Source organism: Aristolochia californica, unplaced genomic scaffold (genome assembly GCF_029961685.1).
Source record: "Aristolochia californica isolate CCGP_79_NKW_82.1479 unplaced genomic scaffold, dmAriCali1.0.hap1 SCAF_3, whole genome shotgun sequence".
In the NCBI taxonomy this organism is placed as follows: domain Eukaryota; kingdom Viridiplantae; phylum Streptophyta; class Magnoliopsida; order Piperales; family Aristolochiaceae; genus Aristolochia; species Aristolochia californica.
The window spans coordinates 3,417,646-3,442,268 of NW_027181992.1; the positions used below are offsets into that span (position 1 = coordinate 3,417,646).

Sequence of the window (24,623 nt, forward strand, 5' to 3'; positions counted from 1 at the left end):
GATGAAACTAACTCTGTTTTTGCATAATTGATTCAGACACAATTTGGTCTCCACATCTTGCTTGCAATGGAGTTGATACTTGCTCACAACACTATTAATCTTTTATATGGTAATTTTGATTTAATCTCTTCTTTACCCAAATTCATGCATTCGAATTAAGAAGAAAAATTGACCATATTACTTACTGTATGAGAAGATTTTAGTATTTGATATGAGCAGTGAAGTTTCATACTAAAGCTAACTTATTCAATTACAAGATGGCCAGTATCATACCTTCCAACACTTTCACTGATCCACCCATCTTCACCATCTCCGTAGTTTTTTGTTTCTTCAAAAGTTAATACTATCAAAAAGCAAACATGCTCATTCTTCTATGTAAAAGATAAAAAAAATCATTTTTAATGGTAATTACTATACCAGAACAAGCTTAAGCTGCAAAATCTCCAACAGCAGCCGAATTTTATCAACCCTACATCAAGAGGCAGAAGATTACTAATTGCATTTTACAAGCTTAATTCCATTAAGATTGACTTAATTTCATAATGGAAATTCCCCTTTTACATGATGCTATCAAAGTTAGTGGCTTACAACCACAGAAGCAGATACTTAGTAGCACAAAAATGTGAATAACAAAAGCTGAAGATAGTACATCAGTTCACTTAAACATCAGTGTTTTTCATTTTTGTTGAAGCAATTTACTTCAATCTTCTGTAAACTGTCAGTCTCTAACTAATATCCCCTTGTAGTTTTTGCATATTAACTTGAAAGTTATTTGACCAGAGATCTCCAAAACTCTTGAGTATGAAACATAACTAAAACCAACTGTATTATTACTATAATCATCATATCATCCTTTTGATCTCGTAGAACAATGAGTTTGTGCTCCTTCCTGGATGCTCATCACATCCCCATAGAGGGGAAGTTGAAATATAACCAACAAAGCTTCAGCAAAAGAGCTCTGAATGTGCTAATGGAAAAAATCCACAACCAATTAAAAAAAAACCTAGATGTTACATTTCACTTTTTTTGATATTTTTTGCTAGTTTATTTATTCACATTAATATTTTTTAAATGGTGAGTAATTTTATTGATAGAAAACCTAGACAATACAACACAAGCTAAGAAGCCAAACTTGGAATTACCTAGGGAAAGAGTACCCAACAACAAGCTGTTGCCAGGAAACTCCCAGGCAAGTTGGTCAGCAAAACAGTAATCTGATCTCATAGTGTGCTTCACATAAAACACATATAGGGCATAAACCTATTGCGGTTGTGAAGATACTACAATATTAAAAATCAACAGTCAAGATGTGTGAACTAACAGTTTTTGCTGATCTAAGTATATCACCTGTACATTAACATGTCACAATCATAGAAACACACACATCACCATCACGCAGAGATACTAGTCCACCACTGAGGAAGAGGTCTGTTGCTGTTGTGAAGATACTTAAATGGTGTTAGCAATCAACAATCAAGATTTGTGACCAATGTGTGACCTAAGAGAAAGTTCTTTCTGGTCTTAGTTTTGTACACATCACCACCAGATAAGTACACATGTCACAACCACATAAACACACACATCACCAGCATGCAGAGATATTAATCTACCACTAGAGGAGGACAGTTGGTACCTTGAAAAATAAAAATAAGTTGAATAAAAGGAGTAGAATATTGGGAGAGAGGATTTTGAGGAACTATCCCACCCACCTATATAATACGAATGGACTTGCTAGATGGAAAAGACCAGAAAACTTTCCGAGGACACAGAACTCACGAAAATGCTGGGATTTTACCTTAGTTTTTACTTATGCCTCCAAGCATTAAACTTAATCTTCTTGTTCCATCAACAATGGAGTAAGGTTATCATCTCTCACACCAAAAGATGACTTAATAGGAATGACAATTTAACTTGTTCAATAATAAAGGAGTCAAAATCAACCACTAATCTGAATTTCAGATTAACAAACACCACTTGTAAAGATAAGTTAGATGATCCAAATTCCAAAATACCACTCCATTTCTCGCATGTAAGTCCAAATTATTGGTTCATGCTCGTTGTGTCTCATCAACTTCAAGAGTTGTTGTAATTGTAGGATCACTAGAAACAGGATTCTTCAGAAAGTAAGATCAAGCAAATAAAAAATGAAAGATAATTTTAACTAATTCCAGAGATAAATGAACATTGCAGTACCTTCATTGCAACAGGCTTGAAGGGGAGAACAGCCAGTTCAGCATCAATACCTCCCTATAAATGACAAACGTATACAAATAGTTAAAATTGAGACCTATAAATATCTCATATCACTCAAAAAGGGATATACTTCTTGACATTGTAACCAGACAAAAGCATACAGGATTTGTCAGTAAGAAAATTGTAAAGAAAAGAAATACCTCAAGAACAAGTTATGAGCGGAGAACTTCATGCCATCTATGAAGCAGGTGAATGACAGGACCAAGAGGCAGACTCTAGTGAGGTGAAAATACTATGCAAGTCTCCGGCCATGCAATCCTACACAGAACTATAATTACTTCCATTTTCAAAATAAATGTCAAACGATCTAAACAAGTAGACTAAGTTGATTATAACCATCCCAATTGGAAGATGGATGATCTTCAACTTTTCATTCTTTCAGTCAAGGAATTAATAACTGTTGCCCACTCCGACATTGTTTTAATGATACCATGCACAATACAAGAAGGGAGTTTTTTCTGGGACTTGCACAAAATCAGATGACCAAATTCCTGAAAATAGGTGAAGCTTCTTTTCCTTCATGAGCTCAACATGACCAAACAAAGCTTCTCCCCAGAACAGCTGTAGTATAAAATGAATATGCTTCAAATGAGATCTTCATAATTTTAAAAAAAAAAGTGATAGATATAACGGCACATTACACGGGCATTGCTTAGAAACTCATTCTGGAATAACATTGGTGAAGGCTAATGTCTCTTCTGCTATGGAGGAGATCATATTTATGGAAATCTGTGACATTTTACCTTTAGTTATTGTAATTTAAAAGAAATGTCAGGACACAGTGCACAAAACTGCTTACAGCAGGCCTTCAACTAGAAATATTAAAATATATGTGAAGTGTTTGCGTGATGTGTGTAAAGCTTCCTGAACAAAGGTCTTTTTGTTTCTAATCTAACATTGAGGTCATAGCAGACAAAACAAAAATGAAGGATTAGTAGAAGAAGGTTCTATACGACAAATAAACAAAGCAATGCAATAAAAAATTAATTTGAGCTAATTATTGGAGGATGTATAACTTGATAATTTGAAGAAGAAAAAGAGTAGAAAATTAAGAACAGGTTAAAGAGAATCAAGCGAGGAAGGAGACATAGAGGAAAAATAAGAAAACAGAAGAAGAATATTAAGAGAGGGATCTAAATATGGTGCATATGGTGATCCCACCGTCTAAAGCTGAATAAAGCAGTGAATGGGTATTCCAATAATTTGTGCAGCTTATTATAGAAGTCAAAATCATATGGTTACTTCATGTTGCCAAAGCTTATGTATAGAATTTTAAACCAATTCCAACTAATAAACTCCCTAAACCCTAAACACAACATCATTTAGTCAACTGTATAACTTGAAAGCCAAAACAAATAAATATGGAATTACCTTCAGATTCAATGCTTCCAGAGACACTGAAATTTTCTCCACAAGCCGGTATTGCAGAACCTCTTTGCTCAATGGTATTTAGAATGCACAAGCTTGTCAATTTTCTCTGAACCCTCATCAATGTCAAGAAGAGGAACAACATGAGCTTCCCTTTCACTAGAGTCCTCTCTGCAACATGATAAAATGTCAGAGCTTTGGATAACAATTGGCAAGAAGGTTAAACCTAAACAACCCTCTCCAGTAGATTCGGCTTCCATACTAGAATGCAGATGTAATGTGCAACGATACTAAACACAAAACAAAAGCAGCCCAGTATGAAAGGGTTGTGGAACAAGATCTCACTACTTTGGCTGCAGTAAAATCAGAGGGATAGCCTTCAAACATGAACTACTAAAATCTGCAATTATGAGAGAATTAGAGGTTTTCAACTTATTGAGGCAACCATGAACCTCATCCTGTCCTGCCTCTCAACTGGTAGATTTGAATAATCAACACAAAATCATGCAAATGGAAACCAAACTACAATCTTCTATAGAAGTTCCTATGCAAGATAACTCCAAAAAATAAAAAGAAAGTCTCCCACACAAAAATTACATATAGAAAACTTACTTGAAGGTTGAAGAACTAGGATCCAGTGAGCCATTTCCCTGTGACCTTGTCTCAACTTTCCCACCATGCAAATATGAGAAGTCAGAAAATATAATGAGATCATTATTCCCTTGAAGAGAATGGTAATCAAAATCCATAGCATTAGCTGACGCCAATGAGAAACCTGATAAGTAAATGGTACTCCTTCTTGGACCATCTAATGTCCAATTAGAAGCACCGATTCCCAAGCCAGAGCTGACTGGTTTTATAATCAAATTGCCATTGCGACAGTCTTCTTCAGCATACTTAAAGAGTCTGGATTTTTTTCATGCACTCTTTGACATCCACTCCACTGACACAGGTGACTATGTTACTTCCACTACAAAATTCAACCACCAAGAAAAGATATTGCACAATAGATACTTTCCTACTACCATGAAAGACTAGAAAGCATACAGATATGAGATTTTCAGAAAACACATAGAGAGAAGTTACCTGCTCGGACAATGTACAATGGTTAAGGTCCACAAAGTGGTCTATCTTCACTTTATAGCAGAAAAAAGCTTGGATCTAGTGTGTCATTATAAGGAAGAAAACATTTATCTTCGAAGTATCTCTATAACAAGTGAAATTTTCACTAGGATTCAGACAGGAAGACATGAAGTTAACATAAAAACATATAAGTATTCCCCAATTAAATGACAGCAGAATTACCTGTACAAAGATTGCCAATGTCCCAATTTGCCTCTTCTTTTCCCAACACAATCCCTCTCAGCTCTGAACTAAGGGATTCAAGTTCTTCCATCCAAGGGGAACCACCTGATTCTTCAGGGCCATAAAATTGGTCTTCCATCATAAGACGCCCTAGTTTTGCAGTTGCTTCCGTTGCATAGATCTTCAAACAGAGCCAGAGGGAATCATAAGTAACCAATGGAGACAATTTGTTTGGGTATTCTGGGTATTCGTAGATAGCCAAATTCTACATTAGCATTGGGAGACCGTAAAGCAATAACCGAGAACCCTTCTTCAATATATTACAATCTTCCATTTACAATTATCAAAAACCAAAGAGAAACATACTGAAACTTCTTATAAAAAAAATTTCTATACAAATTTCATTTTCTCAAATTAGTCATGAAAACTGCAAGCAAATTTAGACATGCTTCCAGGTAGAGTTCTAGAGAACCAACAGTGACCTCTTACTGATGCAAAGAGAACCAAGTAATTCAACAGCCATAACTCAAAATGATAAATTGGTCTTTTGTTACCTGGGCAGAAGCCCCCTTGATCCTAGTAAGAAACGGCAAGCCAATTATAGCCATTGGGGTGTAACCATTTAACTTGGCGGGCAAAGCGAAGGGTTGGTATGGCCAACACGAGAGTCGCTGAAGAACCGACTTACTTTGGTCACTTACGCTCATAGATTTTTCATTTTTGACTTACTGATTGATTAATTGAAAGAAAAACAGAAGGTCAGTGGAGCACATAGATGAGATGATTTCGAAAATCATCTCCAAGGCTTAAGCGACGGAATTTGGTTTCCGCCCATATTTGCCCTTCATCGGGATGAAGCGATCGCCAGGGTTCGAACCCTCGACGATTTTTTTTTTCCCGCCTCTCTTCCGCACCCTCTCTCTCGCTCTCTTCGATCCTCCTCCTCTCTCTCCCTCTCCGCTTTTGTCGTCCCCCATTTTGTCGTCCCCCATTTTCGATCGTCAAAGAAAGCAGAACAAGAAATCTAAAGAAGGGCGAAGAGGGCTCCTTTTTCTCTTCCTTCTAGTTGAACGATCCCAGATCTCCCTCTCTTTCTTTCCTTCTTCTTAGGTCATTTTCATTCGCTCCGTTCGTTAATCGTTCGGTGCCCGAGGACAGGCCGGAATCTTGATCCGGATTTGATATCTGATAATCGCCAGGTTTTCCTCTTCTTGTTCTTTCTTCGATCATGGATTCTGGGGTTGTTTTTTTTAGGGTTTCGTGCAGTTTCGAACCCTCGACAGTCAACGCTTCAGTGCGTCGTTGCGGATTGAGAAGTAACTCGATACTTCCTCATAGCTCTAGAGCCTCTTTCCCAAAATTTAAGTTGGGTTTAAGAGGAAACGTCAGCAAGGATGCCGACATGTCCACTGTAGAGGTACTTCAAAGGCTAGAGTCTGGTTTTTTCCCTAGTTTCTTTAACTTTTTTTTTTCTTTCTTTTTTTTATATTTTCATTTTTTTTTATTTTAACCTGAAGTTTCGAGACAGCTCTACATTTGTGTTCACTTTGGTCGCATGGTTTTGACTGGGGTTCCTTTTTTCCATCCTTACTGCAAGGATACTTGTTTCGTTTTCTTTTGATATGTTCTTGTTCCTTTGTTTCATGGAACCCGTGTTCTGATTTTTCCTTTAAAAAATACGACTTTATAGATAATTGCTTTGAGACGAAGCTTGTTGCCAGCTTTTAGAGACTCACATTTGTTGTTATTCCTTATTGGCATGCTTTGTCTGCTCTCGTCTGACATTGTTTGAAGAAGTTCTAGTTCGTGATATTATTCTTGTATTACAGATGAGGGGGATGAATGCTATGCAGCTTGATGATCTAGAGTTGTCAGGTTTCACAGCTTTAACACCTCTGGATGGACGTTACGGGCAAAAGGTGAAGGAATTGCGGTTGTTTTTAAGCGAGTTTGGTCTGATCCGTTTCCGTGTTCTAGTTGAGGTTCGATTCGAAATCCCACAAGTCTTGTATTTTATTCCACATGTTGCTGTATTGGTCTTTTCTGTACATTAAAGCAGAGTGCTTTGTAATACTTAATCGAAGCACACATGTTACTGGGATCATTTGAGTTTATTGTGTGAAATTATAAAATTCTGGTGTTCATTTTACTAGCATGTCTGCAGGGGGGAGGATGAAGATGACGGTTTCAATGTTCATCTTTTTTATTTTTTGGTTTTCTTTTCATCTTGAGATACCCATGTCAACTCATATTGCAAGTCAATAGTTCTTCTTATAGGACAAAGTTGCATTTTCCCTTTAATTTGAATTTGTCAGAGTTTATTAGACAAATAGCTCTTTTTCTATATGTTGAACAGTTTTTATTTCCATGATTATATTGACTGCCATGCCAATCAACTTGGAATGGGATTTGTCTGCTGTAGGTCAAATGGTTGATAATGCTTTCCAGAATTCCTCAACTCACAGAGGTTCCGAGCTTCAGTGAGGATGCTCGGTCATTCTTGGATAGCTTGGTTAATAATTTTAGTGTAGCTGATGCTAAGGAAGTGAAGAACATTGAGATAGTAACAAATCACGATGTCAAGGCTGTAGAATACTTCTTGAAGAAGAAGTGTCAGTCTCATTCAGAGGTTGCTAAGGTTTGATTCAAGTAGCTTTTAGTTACTTTTTTTTTTATTGTAAAACATTTTAATTGATAATAGCTAATAAATGGTTCATGAGGCATTTTACAAGAGGGGAAAATCCCTTGATTGCAGAGGAAAGATGCTTTCAACAGCCAGATGGGCTAGGGAGATGCCCTCCTTAGATCTCAGTTACTATTTGATTTCATGGTTTTTCTATCTTTTGATGGAAAAATATCCATGTTTTCAGCGATTATTGTTTCTGTACTTTGCCCATTGAATCAATTCCATTGTTCTTCCAGGTTCTTGAGTTTTTCCATTTTGCTTGCACGTCTGAGGATATTAATAATTTGGCCCATGCATTGATGCTAAAAGAAGCTCTGAACAGAGTCATTTTCCCTGTAATGGATGAAGTGATTGCAGCTATTTGTAAAATGGCAAAGGATCATGCCCATGTTCCCATGCTGTCACGCACTCATGGACAGGTAATAAGAGCTGTTTTGGTGCAAGAAAATAGTACTTCTTTTTTCACAGTTGAATTCGTACTGTTTCTATTATTGGTTTGTACTTCTTGCATTTATCGCTTTGTGATTCAGCTGTTTTTTTTTGCTTCCTGATCTAATTCAGGGTCCAGCTTTGAGGATTCTTCCATCATTAGGCTTGCTAAATAAATCTTTGGTCTAATTTTCATCTGATGCTAGTTTCTAGATATCAATAGACTTTCAGGTTATTCTGTTTATGACCATATAGAATAAAGTATATATGATATATTCTCTTTTGGTTCATTGTAGCCAGCTTCTCCTACTACCTTGGGAAAGGAAATGGCAATTTTTGCTTTCAGATTAAGCAGACAAAGGCAGATAGCCTCTACTGTTGGGATATTGGGAAAGTTTGCCGGTGCAGTGGGTAATTATAATGCCCACCTTGTCGCATATCCTGATGTTCACTGGCCAAAAGTTGCAGAAGAGTTTATAGAGTCTTTAGGCTTAAATTTCAATCCCTATGTGACACAGGTTAATTCACATTATCTCTCTTACTCATACATTGAATTTACTACATTTTACCTTCTCATGGTATTTAATTTCTATATATTTTTTTTAATGCAGATTGAGCCCCATGATTACATGGCTGAGTTATTCCATGCACTCATCCGGTTTAACAATGTTTTGTTGGACTTTGACAGAGACATATGGGGATACGTATCATTGGGTTACTTTAAGCAGGTAAAATATTTCTGTTATTTGATGGCCTAATTCACTATCACAAGCTTCATGATGATCTTCTCAAATATTTACAGATAACTAAAGCTGGTGAGATTGGATCTTCAACTATGCCTCACAAAGTAAATCCCATTGATTTTGAGAACAGTGAAGGCAATCTGGGAATGGCAAATGCAACCCTGCATCATCTGAGCATGAAGCTTCCTATCTCACGGTGGCAGGTTATTACTTATCTATTTTAGCTATTTCTTCCAAAGTGTTTGCTGTTTGTTAGGCTCCTACAAGTCTTCCACTTGTTGTATCTTCAGTTTTTGACATGCTAAAACAAAATTTCTTACTCCACATTCAATGCCAGAGAGACTTGACTGATTCAACAGTCTTGAGGAACATGGGAGTTGGACTAGGGTACTCTCTCCTTGCTTACAAAAGCGCTTTGCAGGGAATTGGAAAGCTTCAGGTAAGCAAGTTCCTGTAGTACTCTTGATATGCCTTTATTTTGAGAGCTATCAATAGGTAAAGGACATTTACTATAAGCAAGACTGCTGTGAAATTGGTAGTCCTTCAAAGCTTCAGCTGAAACATTTCAAATTTTTACTTAGTTCTTTTTTAATGTAGAGTGTTTCTCAAATTGTTAATTTTCCATTTTGCACATCAAACATTTACTTGGTCAAAGCAAGAAGAGAATATAGGTCATGTTGCTATTTTTGTAGTCACAAAGCCCTTCCCCTTGCTTGGCGTTGATGTTCATGTTTGTGTAGTTTTGTTTTTCTTTTCCTTTTATTTATGTAGGCTAAATAAATGCCTTCTTGTCTCTAATGATGTTCGCCTGTTGAAGTTTTCTTAATGAAATGTTTTTCTTATTGTCATAAGGTTAAGGTTTTATTGCTCTATGTCCAATGCTAATGTGCACAACTAAATATCCATGTAGTTACAGTGATCACAGTCAGACAATATAATTGCTTGACCTTGCATCTATCTTCAATATCTCTACTGGAACCTGCATAATGAAAGCCTTCTATTGTTGAAGTTCTATTCTTTGGCTTCTGTTTCTGAAAAGCATTTGAACCATGAGTTTGCAGGTGAACGAAGCTTCTTTGAATGAAGATTTGGAACAATCATGGGAGGTGCTTGCAGAACCAATCCAGACGGTAAGTGTTCACATACTGGCATTTTTAGCCAAGCCTGACACTTTTTATTCTCATCCTTCAGTGGGATGGACTAATGGGATTATTTGGAAAAATGTAAAAAACTGTAGTCTGTCAATGCTTTTAATGATTTTAATGATTTGAGTCATTTACTATGTCTGATCTGTCCGTTCTTGTATGTTGACATATGGCACAACCTTGGTTCAAAACTTGTCTCCTCTCCTTTACATGTGGCACACACGTTTAGTGATCAAGATTCAAGTATATTGACATGGAGTTGAGCCATGTAGATAGGCCAACCTGAAATTCACATTGGTAAAGATCTTTATTATGTAGTTATAGTAACATATCTTTCTCACTGTTCAGTACCTATCCATTTGGCATTTCAGGTAATGAGAAGGTACGCAGTTCCAGAACCATATGAGAAGCTGAAGGAGCTAACTAGGGGAAGAGCAGTCACTCAGGAGAGTCTAAAAGCTTTCATCGAAGGGCTGGAGCTGCCTGAGGAAGCAAAAGCTAATCTTTTGAAGCTTACCCCACAAGCCTATGTTGGAGCAGCGGAGGAATTAGCAACATCAGTTGAAACTTGCATCAAGTTGGTGAATGGGTTTGAGCTTGTCTAAGCAAGTGGCTGCTTTCTCTGAGCATCCATACTTGTTATCTGAGACTGCTTTGACAACCTGCTCATACGAACTCCCAGCTGAACATGCAAGGTTCTTGATGTGGGGGTTGAATGAAATTCTTGATCCTAATTTCCTTCTAAAGGGAAATTATGCTCTTGGGGATTGAAGTGAAATAGAAGGTTATTTTGGCAGCAGTGTTTCTCTCTGAGATCTCATGAAACTTATGTCAATCTTTATTACCCAACTTGACCAGCCAAGCAAGGCTCCTCCTGCAAGATGACCTATACATAAAGATAAGCATCGTCTCTGATTATTATTTAGTTTCTCTTGTGTCTTTGCTTCAACTGAATGGTTCTCAAGCTTAAATAATGGGAGCCCATATTGTTCCAGTATGTTTCTTTCTTGTACTTTTAGAAAGACTCGAGAGTAAAGGGTCAAAAAGGGTCAAGACTAAATGAAAAGCGAGGACTGGCATTGGCCATAGTTTAAACTGTTCAGTTATAATGTGTCATACTGAAGCTGTGATTTTCAGTGCAGTGTTCAGAGAATTCAAGACAGAATGGGTTTGTTGTTACTTACTCAGGACTTACATTTTCAGAGCCAATTTATCATTCAGTGGTCTAGGTTGCAGAACTGAAGGGCACTTTGAAACCAAGTTCAGTGACAAAGGTGCAGCTGCCCAGATCTGCAAATTGGTTCAAATTTAACCCCTTTTCCTTGCGGGGCTCGCTTTTCTGGTGAAATGAACAAGAATAGTTAATTACATATTTGTTAGAGATGAGAAATGTAATGGGCAAGGGTTATTTCGATATCTGTTATGTTTTTTATTTTATTTTTTGGACTAAGCATGAATAACCCGGTCAATGGTTCATCAAAAGAAATAATACAGAAAGGGATACCTTCACAGTATCTGAATAAAGCTCAGGCTACCAACTGTTCCTGAAAGGGAGAAAACTGCAATTCCTTTCTACTGCGACCAATTACCTCAGTATGGTGTGTTTTTGTTTCTCTCAAGAGATATTTTTTCCTTCTATACCTGTCATGCCCCTAATATCTAATTCACAGGATACCAGGCATGACGAATCCCCATTTTTGTTCTTTTTGTTACTCTCCACCTTCGTTCTGCCTCACCTTCCAATACAAAGACTGCCTGTAAAGCTCTCTATTCAATTTAGGAAAACAATACATTCACTGCTCTCGTCGGAAGTTTTCCTCATATAGATTACATTAGGATTAATCTCATTTTTCACAAAGCATCGAACAGAAAGGGCTTTCAGTTCTGCAACTGATCATACACAACGGAGAAACCTGTATCTTTCAAGATTATGAAAGGCTCTCTCCCTTCCCAAGTTCGGAAGTGACAGGGTGTCGGAATTAATTGCCAGAACTGATTCTCAAGATCAGCAAACGCAGCACTGTCAGAAGTATTAATTTTTCAATGACGACTTCCTCGTTTTGGATTAAAATCCTTATATGGCTCTGTTCATTATTTCAACGGAAATTGCATCTGAATTCCAGCAACAAAATAACCAAATAACCGATTGTTTCCCTGTGAAGAACAATATTTTTTCTTTGACTAATTTTTTCATTGAAAATATGAAAGAAAAAATAATAATTTGTTTTTCTTAAAAAAACACTGAAAAATTAGCTATGGTGTTTGTGTTTACATTAGAAATGGAATACTTCTTTTAAAAAAAAAAGATTGAGGTAAGAGGTAAATGATTAAAACCGGTTATAGAACTTCTGGGGTTATTTTTGCCGCTCAATGGGAAACTTATTTTTTTTATCATTTTTAATATTTCTTAAAGGTAAGAGGAATCAAGAAGAATTGATTGAAATTTTTTTCAGTAAAAACAATGGCACCCATATTGACCAAGCAAACCAGTCAATATTCATGTTTTAAGCAAAAACCGATTTGATCAAACAAAGCATTTTCTCATTTTGTTATCAGCAAAGCAACTTTTCTTTTTCCGTTTTTGTCACTTTTTTAGTGAGTTTGGTTTTATCATGTACAAACAATGATTTGCATTAAAAATTTTGATTATGGGCAACAGTCTATGCTGATCTCACTTTTGTGGCAGTGAGAGGGGCAGGTCATGTAGTCCCAATCTTTGCTCCAAAAAGGTCTAAGGCATTTCTTGGCTGATCAGAAGCTGCCCTTCTGATCAATCCCCATTATTTTCTGGCAGGGTTCCTTCTGGTCCCATAAAAATTTATCATCAGTTCATCCTCATGATTCAAAAGCAATAAAAGCTCTCCATTTATAAACTTTTCTGAAAAAGAGAAATAGATTTAGTTTCTTTAACAAGCAGTTTCATACTTGCTATTAACACTTAAAAACGAGTTCAAGGAAACGGAAAGGTCAAGGCTTTTCTTTTGCTGATAAGAAGCTGCCCTCCAAGCCCTTCTGATCAATCCCCACTATTTTCTGGGGGGTTTATCATCAGTTCATCCTCATGATTCAAAAGCCATTTATAAACATTTCAGAAAAAAGAGAAATAGATTTAGTTTCTTTAACAAGCAGTTTCATACTTGCTATTACCATTTAAAAACGAGTTCAAGGAAACTGCAGAAAAAGTACCTTGGCCTGCCGAATTTCTTTCCTGCAACCTAACGAATGAAGCAACATACATAAACAAGGCTTTACTGCATTGGGAACTTTGCAATCAATTAATGGTTAAGTATTCAAAACTGATAATATATGAAGAAAAGTAAAAGAAAAGAGTAATCTTAGCAAAGATTACGATAAATAGTTTATAACTCGGATGATCCAAATTAATCAAAAGTCCAAACGTGGATCAAATAACACATCTTGTTTTCATCTTTTTCTGTGCAAGAAAATGGTTGAATCTGTAAGGGTAATCACTGAGACCGAGTCTGCAGTGTTATTCAATTGTTGCATAGTTGCACACCTAGCTCCACCTACGCCTGTCTTCCTCTTCATCCACAGGCACATACCAGGCAGGCCGTCGCTTTGCATTGCTCAATCTGTAATTCAGGAAAACTTCTTCATCATGGAGTGATCTAGTGGCAACCAGAACAAGTGTCTTCATAACAGGCACCTCAGGCCCTTCATCACGGGTCCCCCCTGACTTGAACCAAAAGCTCGCAAATCTTTTCATCTTCATGTTCTCTTCACTGCCAAACACTACGTTTGGAATATAAGCCCTCATGTCCGTCTCACTCATAGAAAAATCATACGGGCAAAGCATGACATTTGACTCAGTGCCCTGTGCTGGGTGGTTAGCAAAGTGACCAAAGGCAAGTGGATTCCGCCGCTCCAATATCTCCCCACCTTTTTGCACAGGCCTACCCTTTGAAGGCTTACTAAGCCATTTCCAAAGCTTATCAGAATTTCCAGTGATATTTTCAGGTAAATTGAGCTGAAATTGATGCAAAGAATAGCCTTCCCAAACTTCACGAGTTTCACCACCAAGCCCCCATGGCTGACCATTTATAACAATCCCATCATATCTTGTACTCAAATAAGAGTTTTGAGCATCAACTTTTGGGTATCCTGGGATATTTTTGTAATAAGCAGGTGAGTATATCACACCGGGATAGAAGGCTATGACAGCTCCAACATTAGCCTCACCACTTAAATATAGTCCTTGACCAGCATCCTTATGGGGTATTTGGGAAGGTTTAATATCAAGTGTGTAACCAATATGATTTTTCAGATGATGGGATAATTCTTCACGTGATAACGGCTGGGTTTCTGGCACAACTGCACTGAAAATTAACACAAGTCACGTTCTTCAAGCTTTTATATATGTCATAGTATTATTCTGGTATCTTGTTTGAGAAGTATTATTCTGGTATCTTTTTTGATAAATATTATTCTGATATCTAAACACATCACTACTACTTATATGGAACTTCTTCAGTAGAGTAAACCCATACCCTCTCAAATGCATGTCCAAATGTAAATCACATCAGTACCTATGTGTCTATCAAATTGTTTCCTTCATAAATGAAGACATGTCACTTTTCATTTTTTTTTTTCTTCTATAAACCAGTCTGGGGTTTGCTTTAGAATTCTTGCTTGCAAAAAGCAAAATTGATGAAGTAACTTGCTGGTTCCCAATTATATTTTCAACCTAGTTCAAGTTAATAACTAAAACTTTTAATTATCTTCTGCAGTGAACCTACCAACTTTTGGCCCCACCCACCAAAAAAAAAAATTGTGTTTACATGCTTCCATTTTTGGCCCCTCCTACCAACATTTTTTTTTGTTGAAAGACTACAAAAGAGTTGTTTAAAAACAATTTTAAGAAGATACTCTCTCTACATGCGTCCATTTTTTGAAGCTATATGAGATAAAAACAGGACTTTCTGTGCTTCAACTGATACTTCCCTTTAGGAGTGCTATCAATACAATGAGATCCATCACTTGATACAGTTTTTCCCCACAGTGGACGGCACAGGGTAAACTGAAGAGATAATTGCATCCTACGCAAAAAGAAATAGTTACCAACTCTTTAAAGATGCAAGACATGGCCTTTATTACCCACTCTAGAACAAACTTGATCGAAACATTTACTTGTTTAGAGAAGTTACATATTTTAACAGAAAAAGTTTGGCATTGTGTTGACTTGACCCAGAATTGCTAACAAAAGTTTCTTATCAAACTCAACATTCTTTTCAAATATTTGGTTTTACATATAATCAAACTTTGGCAAAGATAAAACAGGGAATATTTGACAGAAGAATTCACCAGATTGAAGGGTTGAAACTCTTCCAATAGCATATGTGAGGCCACTCCTGTGATGAGACTCATGTGAATTTGCAGATTTGATGCCAGTGTTCTTGAAACTAGGACGAAGAACTTCATCCATAGCTGAACAGAAGCTTTTAATCTGTGAATGAATGTTTTCTTGGACTTGTTTCTTCTGATCAGCAACAGAAGCTTTGCTCGCCAGCTCAATAATTTCATCAGCATCAGCCTCCTCCACATCATTTCCCAACCGGTTATAACTGAAAATAATTATTTTTTTCAAGGAAAAATTACAAATATAATCATAAAAAGATGCACAAAAAAGAAAAGTAAAGACTTGCATGTCTAGATAGAGAACTAGAACCAACCTGGTATAAAGAAACAACCGATGTACATCTGCTTCAAATTGAAGAAGCCTAGGGTCTCTCGCAAATGTTGGACTCTTTGCCAGCGTTTTGATAAACTGGGAAAAACATGTGGACATGTGAAATTTTCTCATCAAATCACAAATGAATCATATTTTCTCAATGCATTTGTCACATTCAATGTAAATTTTCTGTGCGATCAAATACCTCTGACCCTCTCTTTTTCTACTATTCTCTGGCATTAAGCGAAAATGGTAAAAGGACCTGCCTTTTTTAAGCTAATTCTCTCCAATGAGACAAGGAACAAAATTTTCTAACTTCTATCAAGAAATTTAACACATTTGCAAACCCTGTTCTGTCCAATACTTCAGTAAATCAAGGATCCGGCTACTCGGTTTTTGCGATCTCCTTTCTTCGCCATGACCATTGCGCAAAAGAAGCCTTTTTCGAATGGCAAACAGACCTTTATTTTTCTTAGATGGTTTTCAAAGGTCGACCATTTACATGCTAGAACAAGCTTTTCTAAAGTTAATTCTCTCCGATGAGACAAGAAACTTAACGTAGGAAGAAAAAAAAAATTCTTAACTTGTATCAACAAATAACAAACACACTCAATCATGTTCCAATTTGCAGAGACAGTTCGGTCCATCCATTAAGTTTCTACCAAGTACGAAGCATAGTACTGTACCTCTTGAAATTTCTGGAAGAGAAACGCCATTGCGGAGTGAGGTCTGCGGGCGCTTGTCTGAAAGAAGAACCCTTCAAAAACCATCAGTGCATTGAGTTATCTCTTTGAGCGGCTCATTCTCGCGAACCTTGATGGATGGGCTTCCTCTTCACAACTCTTGTAGCGAGTCTTGTTGTTCTATTGTCATTTAATTTCCGGCCCAGGAAATGCCAGAGATTTTGGATTGAACAATATGGGCTATAACATTTTTAGTCTTTGTTACTTTTGTCTACTTCTTCTACGTGTCCGTGGCCTATCAAAAACAAATTTTCAGGAAGACCGAAGCGCCCAGTCAACCGGTGCTCAAACTCAATTGACGTAGGTCCAACATGACCTAGCAACAGCCACATCGGGTCGTTACTGGGTACCCTTTTTACAACATTGCCTCTACAGTTGTACAATTTGAATTGAAAATCGATCCCATAATTTGATGAAACTTCATCTATATAACTTAGTAAGGGGCGATCCACACTAAAAGACAAGAAACTTGGTTAGCTTGCATGGAGGGGTCCACAAGCAGTTCACATCTTTCCACTCTCTATTCACAATTTTACGTCTCTCCTTACCATAATCTACACCAGTTGGCCAAGCAAGCCCCGTGCAACCACTGACGGAACCTCCGATTTGTAGTACATATCGGCAAGAAATTATGTTGTCTTCTGATCTAATAAGAGACACATGACAGATGCATCCAGTACACTCACCACGATTTAAAATTCAGAGTACTTTAGACTCGGAGGCCATTAAGGTACAGTTGACTGACCGCACCCACACGTGAACATAAATGAAGTATAAAACACAAGAAAAAAATTAACTCTTAGTAGTTTCTTTTATCTATTTAGTGTGTTCTTAAATCGTTATTATTCTCCTTCATTACAACCACGTACATTAGAATTAACTGACGAAAGCTAATATATATAATCCAGACAGGAAGAGAAGAGAGTAGAAGAAATCATGGTAGGGGAGGAGAGAACAGTAGAAGAGAAGAGGAATGAGGTTTTTTTTGCGCGAGTAAAAGATCTAGAAACGGGAAGTCGGCAAGGAGTGGGCTGAGAGGAAATGTGACAGTAAAGAAAGCGACTGTTCGGGCGCAAAAGCAGGGACCTGGTGGCCAGCCCCTCTCACGGTCGCCAGCGTTAATCCCTCGTACTCCACCACCCACCCCGCCACTTGCCCTCCAACAAACCACGCTCTCCACCCTCTTTGCACCTTCAGCTTCAACTCGTTCACGCTATACCTGGTTGACGTTACCGGGACTCTCCCGTCCGTGTCACCGCTGCCATCCATAATTCATCATCTCAAGCCAGTTATATTTTCATTTCACACTACAGCAATTTTGTAAAGTTTTTAAACTAATATTTCTTTGTTTAACTTTCCTTGTTAAAAGCTTGTCATGATTAAGTCTACTGAGACGATTACTATCTCAAATTTTTTTAATTATTTTCACCCTATCAGAATCATCCTTTTTTATGATCTACCAAACATGATTGAATGACAATGATTTCATCTCAGCACTGTTTGAGGTCTATCAATGTACTCAGAAAACCTCTAGTAGCTTGTTTATATATACTTCTAAAATTGGATAAGCAGATCTTACCTGTAAATCCAGACACTGAGACCAGCTTTGATGAGCTTGGTTATGATGGGAAGCACCGTCTCCGTCGAGTCATTCCATTTCTTGATAACGTCACTGCAATTGATATAAGTTAATCACGTTATATAGCTATAGCGTGTTATGATGCGAATTTTGAATAGGATTTCGGAATGATATGAGATATTATTGAGGTGGTTGTTATCGGTTGGACGTATCTATGTCGAAGAGTCCAAATAAAAGCAAGAAGTGACAAACAAAAGATTTTTTTCTGGAATTTTATAGCAGGTAAAAGCTTCATAAGCATTAACAGAGAATTCTGGAGTTATGACGATTGACTGTCATGAATGAATGACTGAGTAATGGCGAAAGAGCAGAAATAAATTTGCAGTTCGGAGATTCGAAATATATAATTCAGGTAAATGCTGGAAAGTTCCATCTGACGACATGTATCCGCCCCGATAGCAACACAGTATGCAAGGAAATAAATGACGAAGGCGATGTGGTTAAATTGCAAGAAACAAAAAGTTTCACGAGTTTCATTATCAGAGACGAGAAAAGAAAAAATCTACCTGCACGGAGTATAAGAGTACGATAACTTAGTCACATTGGCATGCAAAGCTTTCTGAACATCCTCCCTGTTGAAATATCTCTTCGCGTAATCCCCCGTGCATGCGTCGTAGCCCGATGACAGCTTGTGCCACAGATCCTGTGAAGCAATTCGCAACGAAAATAGAAGGTAAGAATGTCTTAATTTTAGCAGTTAAGGCGACAAAAAGTAAAAGGTTTTACTGATTTTTGTATTTCAGCTTTGTTATGTGGAACGAGTTTTCGGATTTTCATGTCAACTGAACAAATAAGTATAAGTGTTCGACTGAATTCTCAAGGTTGGCGGTAACTAGGTCGACTTTTGAATTTAAACTGTCTCCTTGATTCGAGACGGAAATCTCAGAAAATGATTTTGGTAGTTGTAAAATTGTAACAAAGGCCATCTGTGGATGTCAAAAAATTCTGAAATTATTTGAAACTTACGTGCTGCGAGAAGGACAGAGGTGCGGTGAGGAGTTTGGTAAATGGTCTCTCGTAATGGCCGAGACAAATGGGAGTGTAGATGCTGTAGATATCGATGTCCGAGTAAGCCTGAAGGAAGCTCTTTACGGAGGAGGCGCAGAGGTTGGTCTGGTTGTCGCTCTTGAAATTGCATTCCTTGCTTATGTGATGATACAGTTGATCTGAGATGATGGCATGACTCCACGCGTACTCGATCATCCCAATTTGGTCGGTAGCATCGTTTATTACAGCGTTACCGATCTGAAATTTATGAAAGACAAATTAACCTAGTTCATTCATCATTGACTGAAGTAAGTGAAGAGGAAAGCTGTACTGGAAAGAGAAAATGATTCCTTATATATCTGTTACTTCTCGTAGTTTGGTGATTATAAGCTGACACACACACTTTAGTCATACCATGAAGCCTTTGAAGTTAATATGGGAATCATTGCTTGCGTGCTTGTTGCGTTCATAAATGAGCTCCGAGAGCTGCGGCACATAATGCCCTGCGAGGTAAGCATACCCATGGTGAAATTCTATGTAACAAACATCAAACGCGTTAAGATCAAATAAATGGAAAAATAAAAGTTCTATTTCTCATCTAAATAACAAAAGAATCTCCGCGGTCAGACTAGTGTTAGAAAAAGGGAAACCTCACCGGCGTAGCTTTCTCCGGTAATGTAAAAGTCGTGAGATTTGAAGCTGGGGAACCGCTGAAACCATTTAACCAGAAACGCGTATGAATCTTCGGCCGTGATCCGATCCCCTAACTTCTCCAAGTCCTCTGTTTTGTTGGTGTACGAGAAGCCTACACCAACAGGAGCTTCTAGGAAAAGAAGGTTTGCGGCTGAATACAAAACAAAACGAATGAAGCTGAAACATAGTTTTGTACAAGCACTTGATTTCGCAACCAAAAATGAATTGATACTTGCCTTTGTTCCAAGAGAACTTGTTGAGTTCAAGTTTAGCTTGATTTTTTCTCACAAGGAAGGGCCCCAGCTCCTGAGCTGCACCAAACGCAATCGACGAGCAACCGGGGCCTGCAATTTTTCATTGAAACGCCGTTAATTCTTATCAAAAGCCATGTTCCAGCTTTAATTTTCAACACTTCCTTTCAAGTTTCCACGTAGTAAAAGTAAAAAGGATGCCCCTCCATCAAAACGAAGAAATGCAAATATCGAAGCCTTGTAGGCCCCGCCACCCAGAAGAAGGGGGGACCATACTACTATAACTGGCATCTCTAGATAGGCCCCCACGAAAAATCTACACTGTCCATTGTCATTTTATGGTATGATGCTTTGACTCTCTCTTGCTCGTGCTATTCACTCAACAGTATCCATATCCATCAGGTTGACTGAGACCGCGTAAAGCAAAAAGTGACTGGATATTCAACAGCTAAAAGAGCAAGCATGAGCATTAAAACGGTTAAAGAGACAAAAACGTACTTATCTGCAAAATCACAAGTAAAATAGAAAATGCTCCAGGGCCAAATCAGTGCATGAACCTACATGTTTTCATTCTGCAAGGTAAGAGTAAGGCATTGGAGACAAAAAGTACGCTACTAAGTAGTCCCAGAAGTCAGGCAGATAAAAGCCAAAAAGAACCGAGAAATGATGATTACGCCCCTAAGCTGAGCAACTCGAGGAATAATGCATAATCTGAATAATTTCTCTGCTTCTAAGGCTGTGGATACATGCATCTGCTGATTCTGCACGTTTACACCAGTGAAACCCATACTGATAATTCCCAATAGGGCCAGGGGACCACATGCCATGATAGAAGAATGTGTTCCACTAAATATATATTATGTCAATTGCTGATAATGAAGCTACATGGAGCCGGCGTCCATTTAATTTACCCGAGGCTCAAGGAAACGACGAAAATAAGAAACTATCTCGGTAAAAGGGACGAAATGTTCTTTGGTTGCAACTGGTGGAAGATATACTGTCTTTTAACTGACATATACAGTTAAAAGATTCCTCTAGAAGTACCAGATGTGACCTGATCGAGGAGAGGGCAAAGAAAACGAGTTACTCAAGCGCTGTTAATGGATATTAAGATAGCAGCAGGAGCAAGTTTAGTTTGGAGCTTATCATCGGAAAGTAAGGTAGAAATTTTTGTTGGATTTACGACGTAAAGAAAGACAAAAGTCACGGAAAAGAGATGTTCGGTTTTCGAGAATAAGTTGACGCTATTGGGCATTTGCATCTACGATAATCGCTTTACTGGAACGAAGGTTAGGTAACTATCCCAGCAAAAAAAAAAAAAAAAGGCTCGAAGACCGTCCTACGAAAGCACGGAAATATGCAAAGATTCGGTGCTCAGACGTAAGATTTTACAGATTAAGGGCAGATATGAGAGATTAAACACCGAAATTATGCACCATTTCTGTTTTTGCTCCTTCAAACATCATAGAACTGACACGAAACCACTCCTGAAAAAATCATCAGTCGAATGCAGCTGATGAATAAGTTTCATCGGTCACAACTACAAGAAATTGTTATAGTGCAGGAAAATCGCCTCACTGAAGAACAACTAAAGAAATACGCATCCGTCAAATCAGAAGATTCTCTCTGCCTAGATGAAACCGAAAATGTCGTAAAATTGGAACTCATCGCCCTTCTGTCCGCAGAATTGCAGATCTCTAAAACGAAACCTTCAGGAGTAGGGAAAACCAAAAAAAAAAAAAAACACTAAACCTGATCGCTGCAGAAAGAAGGACAAAATGCCTAACAGATCCCACAGTACAAACTCATCTTAATTCCAAAGTCCATCCACATTTAAAAAAATCTCGCACATCCACTGACATCAGAGACCAACTCGGAAAAGTGGACAGGTTTCCAGCTGTACGTACCTCCGTTGAGCCAAAGCACAAGAGGCTTCTCCTCCACTCCCTCCTCAGCTTCAAAGAACCAGTAGAACAGCGCCTTCTCGTCCTCCGATCGCAGCTTCACATATCCAGCATAGTGCCGGAACGTCACAGCTGGCTGTCCCGGTAAATCTCGCACTCTATCCGCCTCCCGCAGCGAATCCTCGCCCGAACGCCCCCGCAGACCGTGAGCTTGCCAGAGAGAAGAGGCAACGAAGACGAAAACCAGACAAGAAAGAAAAACAGAGCGAGAAATAGCCATTACGAATGCACGAGGCTTTCTCTCTTTACTGTCTCACGAGACTCACGACCTCCTTGTCTGGATAACGGGGGTTTGTTGAAGAATGCGTGAAAATTCTACTGATGGCTGGACTCCACCATTTATAGTCATATCACTGTGAGAAGAATCCGCGAATCTCTCTTTAAATAAATAAGACTTATGTCGATCTCATAGATAATCAAAAGTATAATATTTATCAATAATTGCATTTGGTCTACATGCAGCATGCGGATATGGCTCTTTTTTATTTCCCATTTTACCCATATATAGTAAACCAATTTACTGTTTTCTAGTATGGTTTTACAACCTGGCGGGTTGACCAATTTACTGTTTTCAAATACACATGCCACAATCCCTAGCCCAAGGCATGCACCCCATGTGGGGGCATACTAGGCTGTCATGGGTCCACAATAGAATGATGAATTAAGTCACAGGTCATATGTTTTAAGGCATTAAAATGTGTTACCAATTTACAAGAGTTTGTCAAATAGGGGTAACCCTGGTTAGGTGGCTAACTATAGGTGAACATTAGGTCATGGATAACATTCTTGTGTCTTTTCTTATGCAATTTGTGTGGCCTTGTCTTTGACCAACAACCAAGAGATTTTAATACAAAATATTATGTGGACCTTGTCATTACATGTGATGTGTCACAATTACAAAAGGGTAACATCATGTGATATGGCCTTTGTCCCAATGTCATATTTCTCAATTGCTACAAATAGAATGGCATTGGAAGAAAATAAATAAGTATTTTCACCCACAAAGTCGACAAGAAGATAAACATTATTGAATCATCTTCCTCACAAGAAAGGCTAAGCCAGAGACCCTCCCCTTCCCTCATAGGGGGTTAATCAACAAACACAAAATTTGAAGTTCATCTTCATCTTTATTTCATTCATCTATATGAACTTCATCTTTGAACTGGGTGTTAGTGTGGACGATTTCATGTGCACTGGAAAACAGTTTCTAGTGTTAATGCCCCCAAATGAGAAAAATATGGAAAGTAAGAGAATTAGTAACTTGTAATAGTATACTTAATTAAAATATATTATTTAAATATTAAATTAGGTAAAACAAACATTATTACTACACGAATAACTAATTTAATGTATAACTAAAATAGATTAATATGCTAATTAATTGAATTATATATTATATTATTTAATGATTATTGTTTATTATACATTAATATAATAATTACGTGACCCAATTAACTGTGTACATGATTAATTATAAAAAATAACATAAACGAATATAATACATTTAGTTATTAATTTATTGATAATATATGGTATACTTTAACATAAAAAGGTCATGATTAAACGGGAAAAATCTATCAAATGCTAACTTTAACACACTAAATATCTTTATATATTATTAATTAATAATATTTTTCCATTAAATTTTAAATTATTGATTTTATTAATTATAAAAACGAGTTAATTAAACCAAGTGCTTGAGTTAACCATATTTTAATTATCACTATTAAATCACTAATATAATAGAATAATTAAAAATAAATATGATTAATAAATAAAAAAATATTTTATTAATAACATAAGATGGATTTATTTACATGGAACTGTGGAGCCGTTCCCATTCCCAATTTATTCAGATGTGGTGCCATCTCATGACCTATTTGAGTTGCAAATCCTAGTCCTTGGCTCTAGTGGGGTGAGACTGGAAAACTGGAACAAACACAGGTCCTTGTACTTTAGCAGCATTTCCCACTGGTAATGGCATCTGCATTTGAAATGAGCTGTGCATCACACCTTGTGGTCGGATCTGTTCACTGGGACCACCAAATTGTAAGGGCCTTGTGGTTGCTGATATGGCCTCCCCATGGACATTCCAGACATAGAATGTATGGAAGATTTTTGATTTGTAGTAGCTTCAGGAAGTTGCATCTCTCTTGACCTGGCTGGGAGGACAGACCTCAACAGTATTGGACTTTATAGCAACACCCATATCCTTCCTTGATTGTTGCTGTTTAGGAACGGCAGGCACAACTGTGATGGAATCTTGACAAGCCTGCAGAGCTGACTGAAGGCATTTTAAAGAAGAGCATGATGAGGATGATGAATTTCATTATTATGCAGCATATAAATCAACATAAAATATCCAAATTCTCCATCAAGATTTATAAGAATTCTTTGTCATTTGAAAGCAGCAGAAGCTAGGTGAAAATAGCATACATTTACAGGGTATATGTTTATTTTTTTTCAAATTCAGGATTGGTAGTAAATTGTAGGCAAATATAAATCAATGTAAAAAATCCAAACTCTCCTCTAAGCTTCGATTTAAAAAATAAGAAAAGAGAAGGGAAGGTGAAAAAGGGATACATTTTGTTAAAGTTGGGTCAAGGTCTATCCCAAAATGACTACCTAATTTAGGAAGTTTCTTCCCTCGTTCCCCATCCCCGACCCATCCCTAACCTATCCCTAACCCATCCTGACCTAGCCCATAAATAATGCCCTAAATTGAATT

At 37.5% G+C, this 24,623-nt stretch overlaps 3 protein-coding genes and 1 pseudogene across 4 annotated transcripts; 1 reads left to right on the forward strand and 3 right to left on the reverse strand.

The window, feature by feature from the left end:
* Nucleotides 1-250: 250 nt before the first annotated feature.
* LOC137958608 (uncharacterized) lies at nt 251-5,633 on the reverse strand (annotated as a pseudogene).
* Nucleotides 5,634-5,700: 67 nt separating this feature from the next.
* On the forward strand, nt 5,701-11,017 carry LOC137960067 (uncharacterized). Of its 2 annotated transcripts, none has more exons than XM_068807542.1 (10): nt 5,701-6,343; nt 6,756-6,908; nt 7,349-7,555; nt 7,849-8,031; nt 8,338-8,559; nt 8,653-8,769; nt 8,844-8,987; nt 9,122-9,223; nt 9,846-9,914; nt 10,301-11,017. In XM_068807542.1, exons 1-10 carry the CDS (start codon nt 6,155-6,157, stop codon nt 10,532-10,534), a joined length of 1,620 nt encoding a protein of 539 aa, XP_068663643.1. In that variant the 5' UTR covers nt 5,701-6,154; the 3' UTR covers nt 10,535-11,017. The 2 variants fall into 2 exon arrangements, with proteins under 2 accessions (XP_068663643.1, XP_068663642.1); XM_068807541.1 differs by having other exon boundaries at nt 5,703-6,343; nt 7,349-7,564.
* Nucleotides 11,018-12,701: 1,684 nt separating this feature from the next.
* Nucleotides 12,702-16,362, reverse strand: LOC137959882 (uncharacterized). Its single transcript, XM_068807289.1, has 5 exons — nt 16,305-16,362; nt 15,620-15,714; nt 15,252-15,511; nt 13,116-14,261; nt 12,702-12,728 (listed from the first exon to the last, which is right to left on the reverse strand). Exons 1-4 carry the CDS (start codon nt 16,332-16,334, stop codon nt 13,447-13,449), a joined length of 1,200 nt encoding a protein of 399 aa, XP_068663390.1. The 5' UTR covers nt 16,335-16,362; the 3' UTR covers nt 12,702-12,728; nt 13,116-13,446.
* An 804-nt stretch (nt 16,363-17,166) lies between these two features.
* On the reverse strand, nt 17,167-22,186 carry LOC137958725 (serine carboxypeptidase-like 35). Its single transcript, XM_068805820.1, has 8 exons — nt 21,839-22,186; nt 19,917-20,024; nt 19,643-19,831; nt 19,402-19,490; nt 18,967-19,245; nt 18,507-18,643; nt 17,941-18,033; nt 17,167-17,619 (listed from the first exon to the last, which is right to left on the reverse strand). The coding sequence occupies exons 1-8, from the start codon at nt 22,113-22,115 to the stop codon at nt 17,364-17,366; spliced, it is 1,428 nt and encodes a 475-aa protein (XP_068661921.1). The 5' UTR covers nt 22,116-22,186; the 3' UTR covers nt 17,167-17,363.
* Between the last annotated feature and the right edge of the window lie 2,437 nt (nt 22,187-24,623).

Coding starts and splice junctions, on each gene's coding strand:
- LOC137960067 (XM_068807541.1), top strand. CDS start 6,155: ATGGATTCTGGGGTTGTTTTTTTTAGGGTTTCGTGCAGTTTCGAACCC. Junction 6,344..6,755: donor CCGACATGTCCACTGTAGAG/GTACTTCAAAGG, acceptor CTTGTATTACAG/ATGAGGGGGATGAATGCTAT. Junction 9,915..10,300: donor TTGCAGAACCAATCCAGACG/GTAAGTGTTCAC, acceptor TTGGCATTTCAG/GTAATGAGAAGGTACGCAGT.
- LOC137959882 (XM_068807289.1), bottom strand. CDS start 16,334: ATGGCGTTTCTCTTCCAGAAATTTCAAGAG. Junction 15,512..15,619: donor CGGTTGTTTCTTTATACCAG/GTTGGTTCTAGT, acceptor AATTATTTTCAG/TTATAACCGGTTGGGAAATG. Junction 14,262..15,251: donor AGTTTCAACCCTTCAATCTG/GTGAATTCTTCT, acceptor TTTTCAGTGCAG/TTGTGCCAGAAACCCAGCCG.
- LOC137958725 (XM_068805820.1), bottom strand. CDS start 22,115: ATGGCTATTTCTCGCTCTGTTTTTCTTTCTTGTCTGGTTTTCGTCTTC. Junction 19,491..19,642: donor TACCGGAGAAAGCTACGCCG/GTGAGGTTTCCC, acceptor CTTACCTCGCAG/GGCATTATGTGCCGCAGCTC. Junction 19,246..19,401: donor TTAACTTCAAAGGCTTCATG/GTATGACTAAAG, acceptor CATAAATTTCAG/ATCGGTAACGCTGTAATAAA.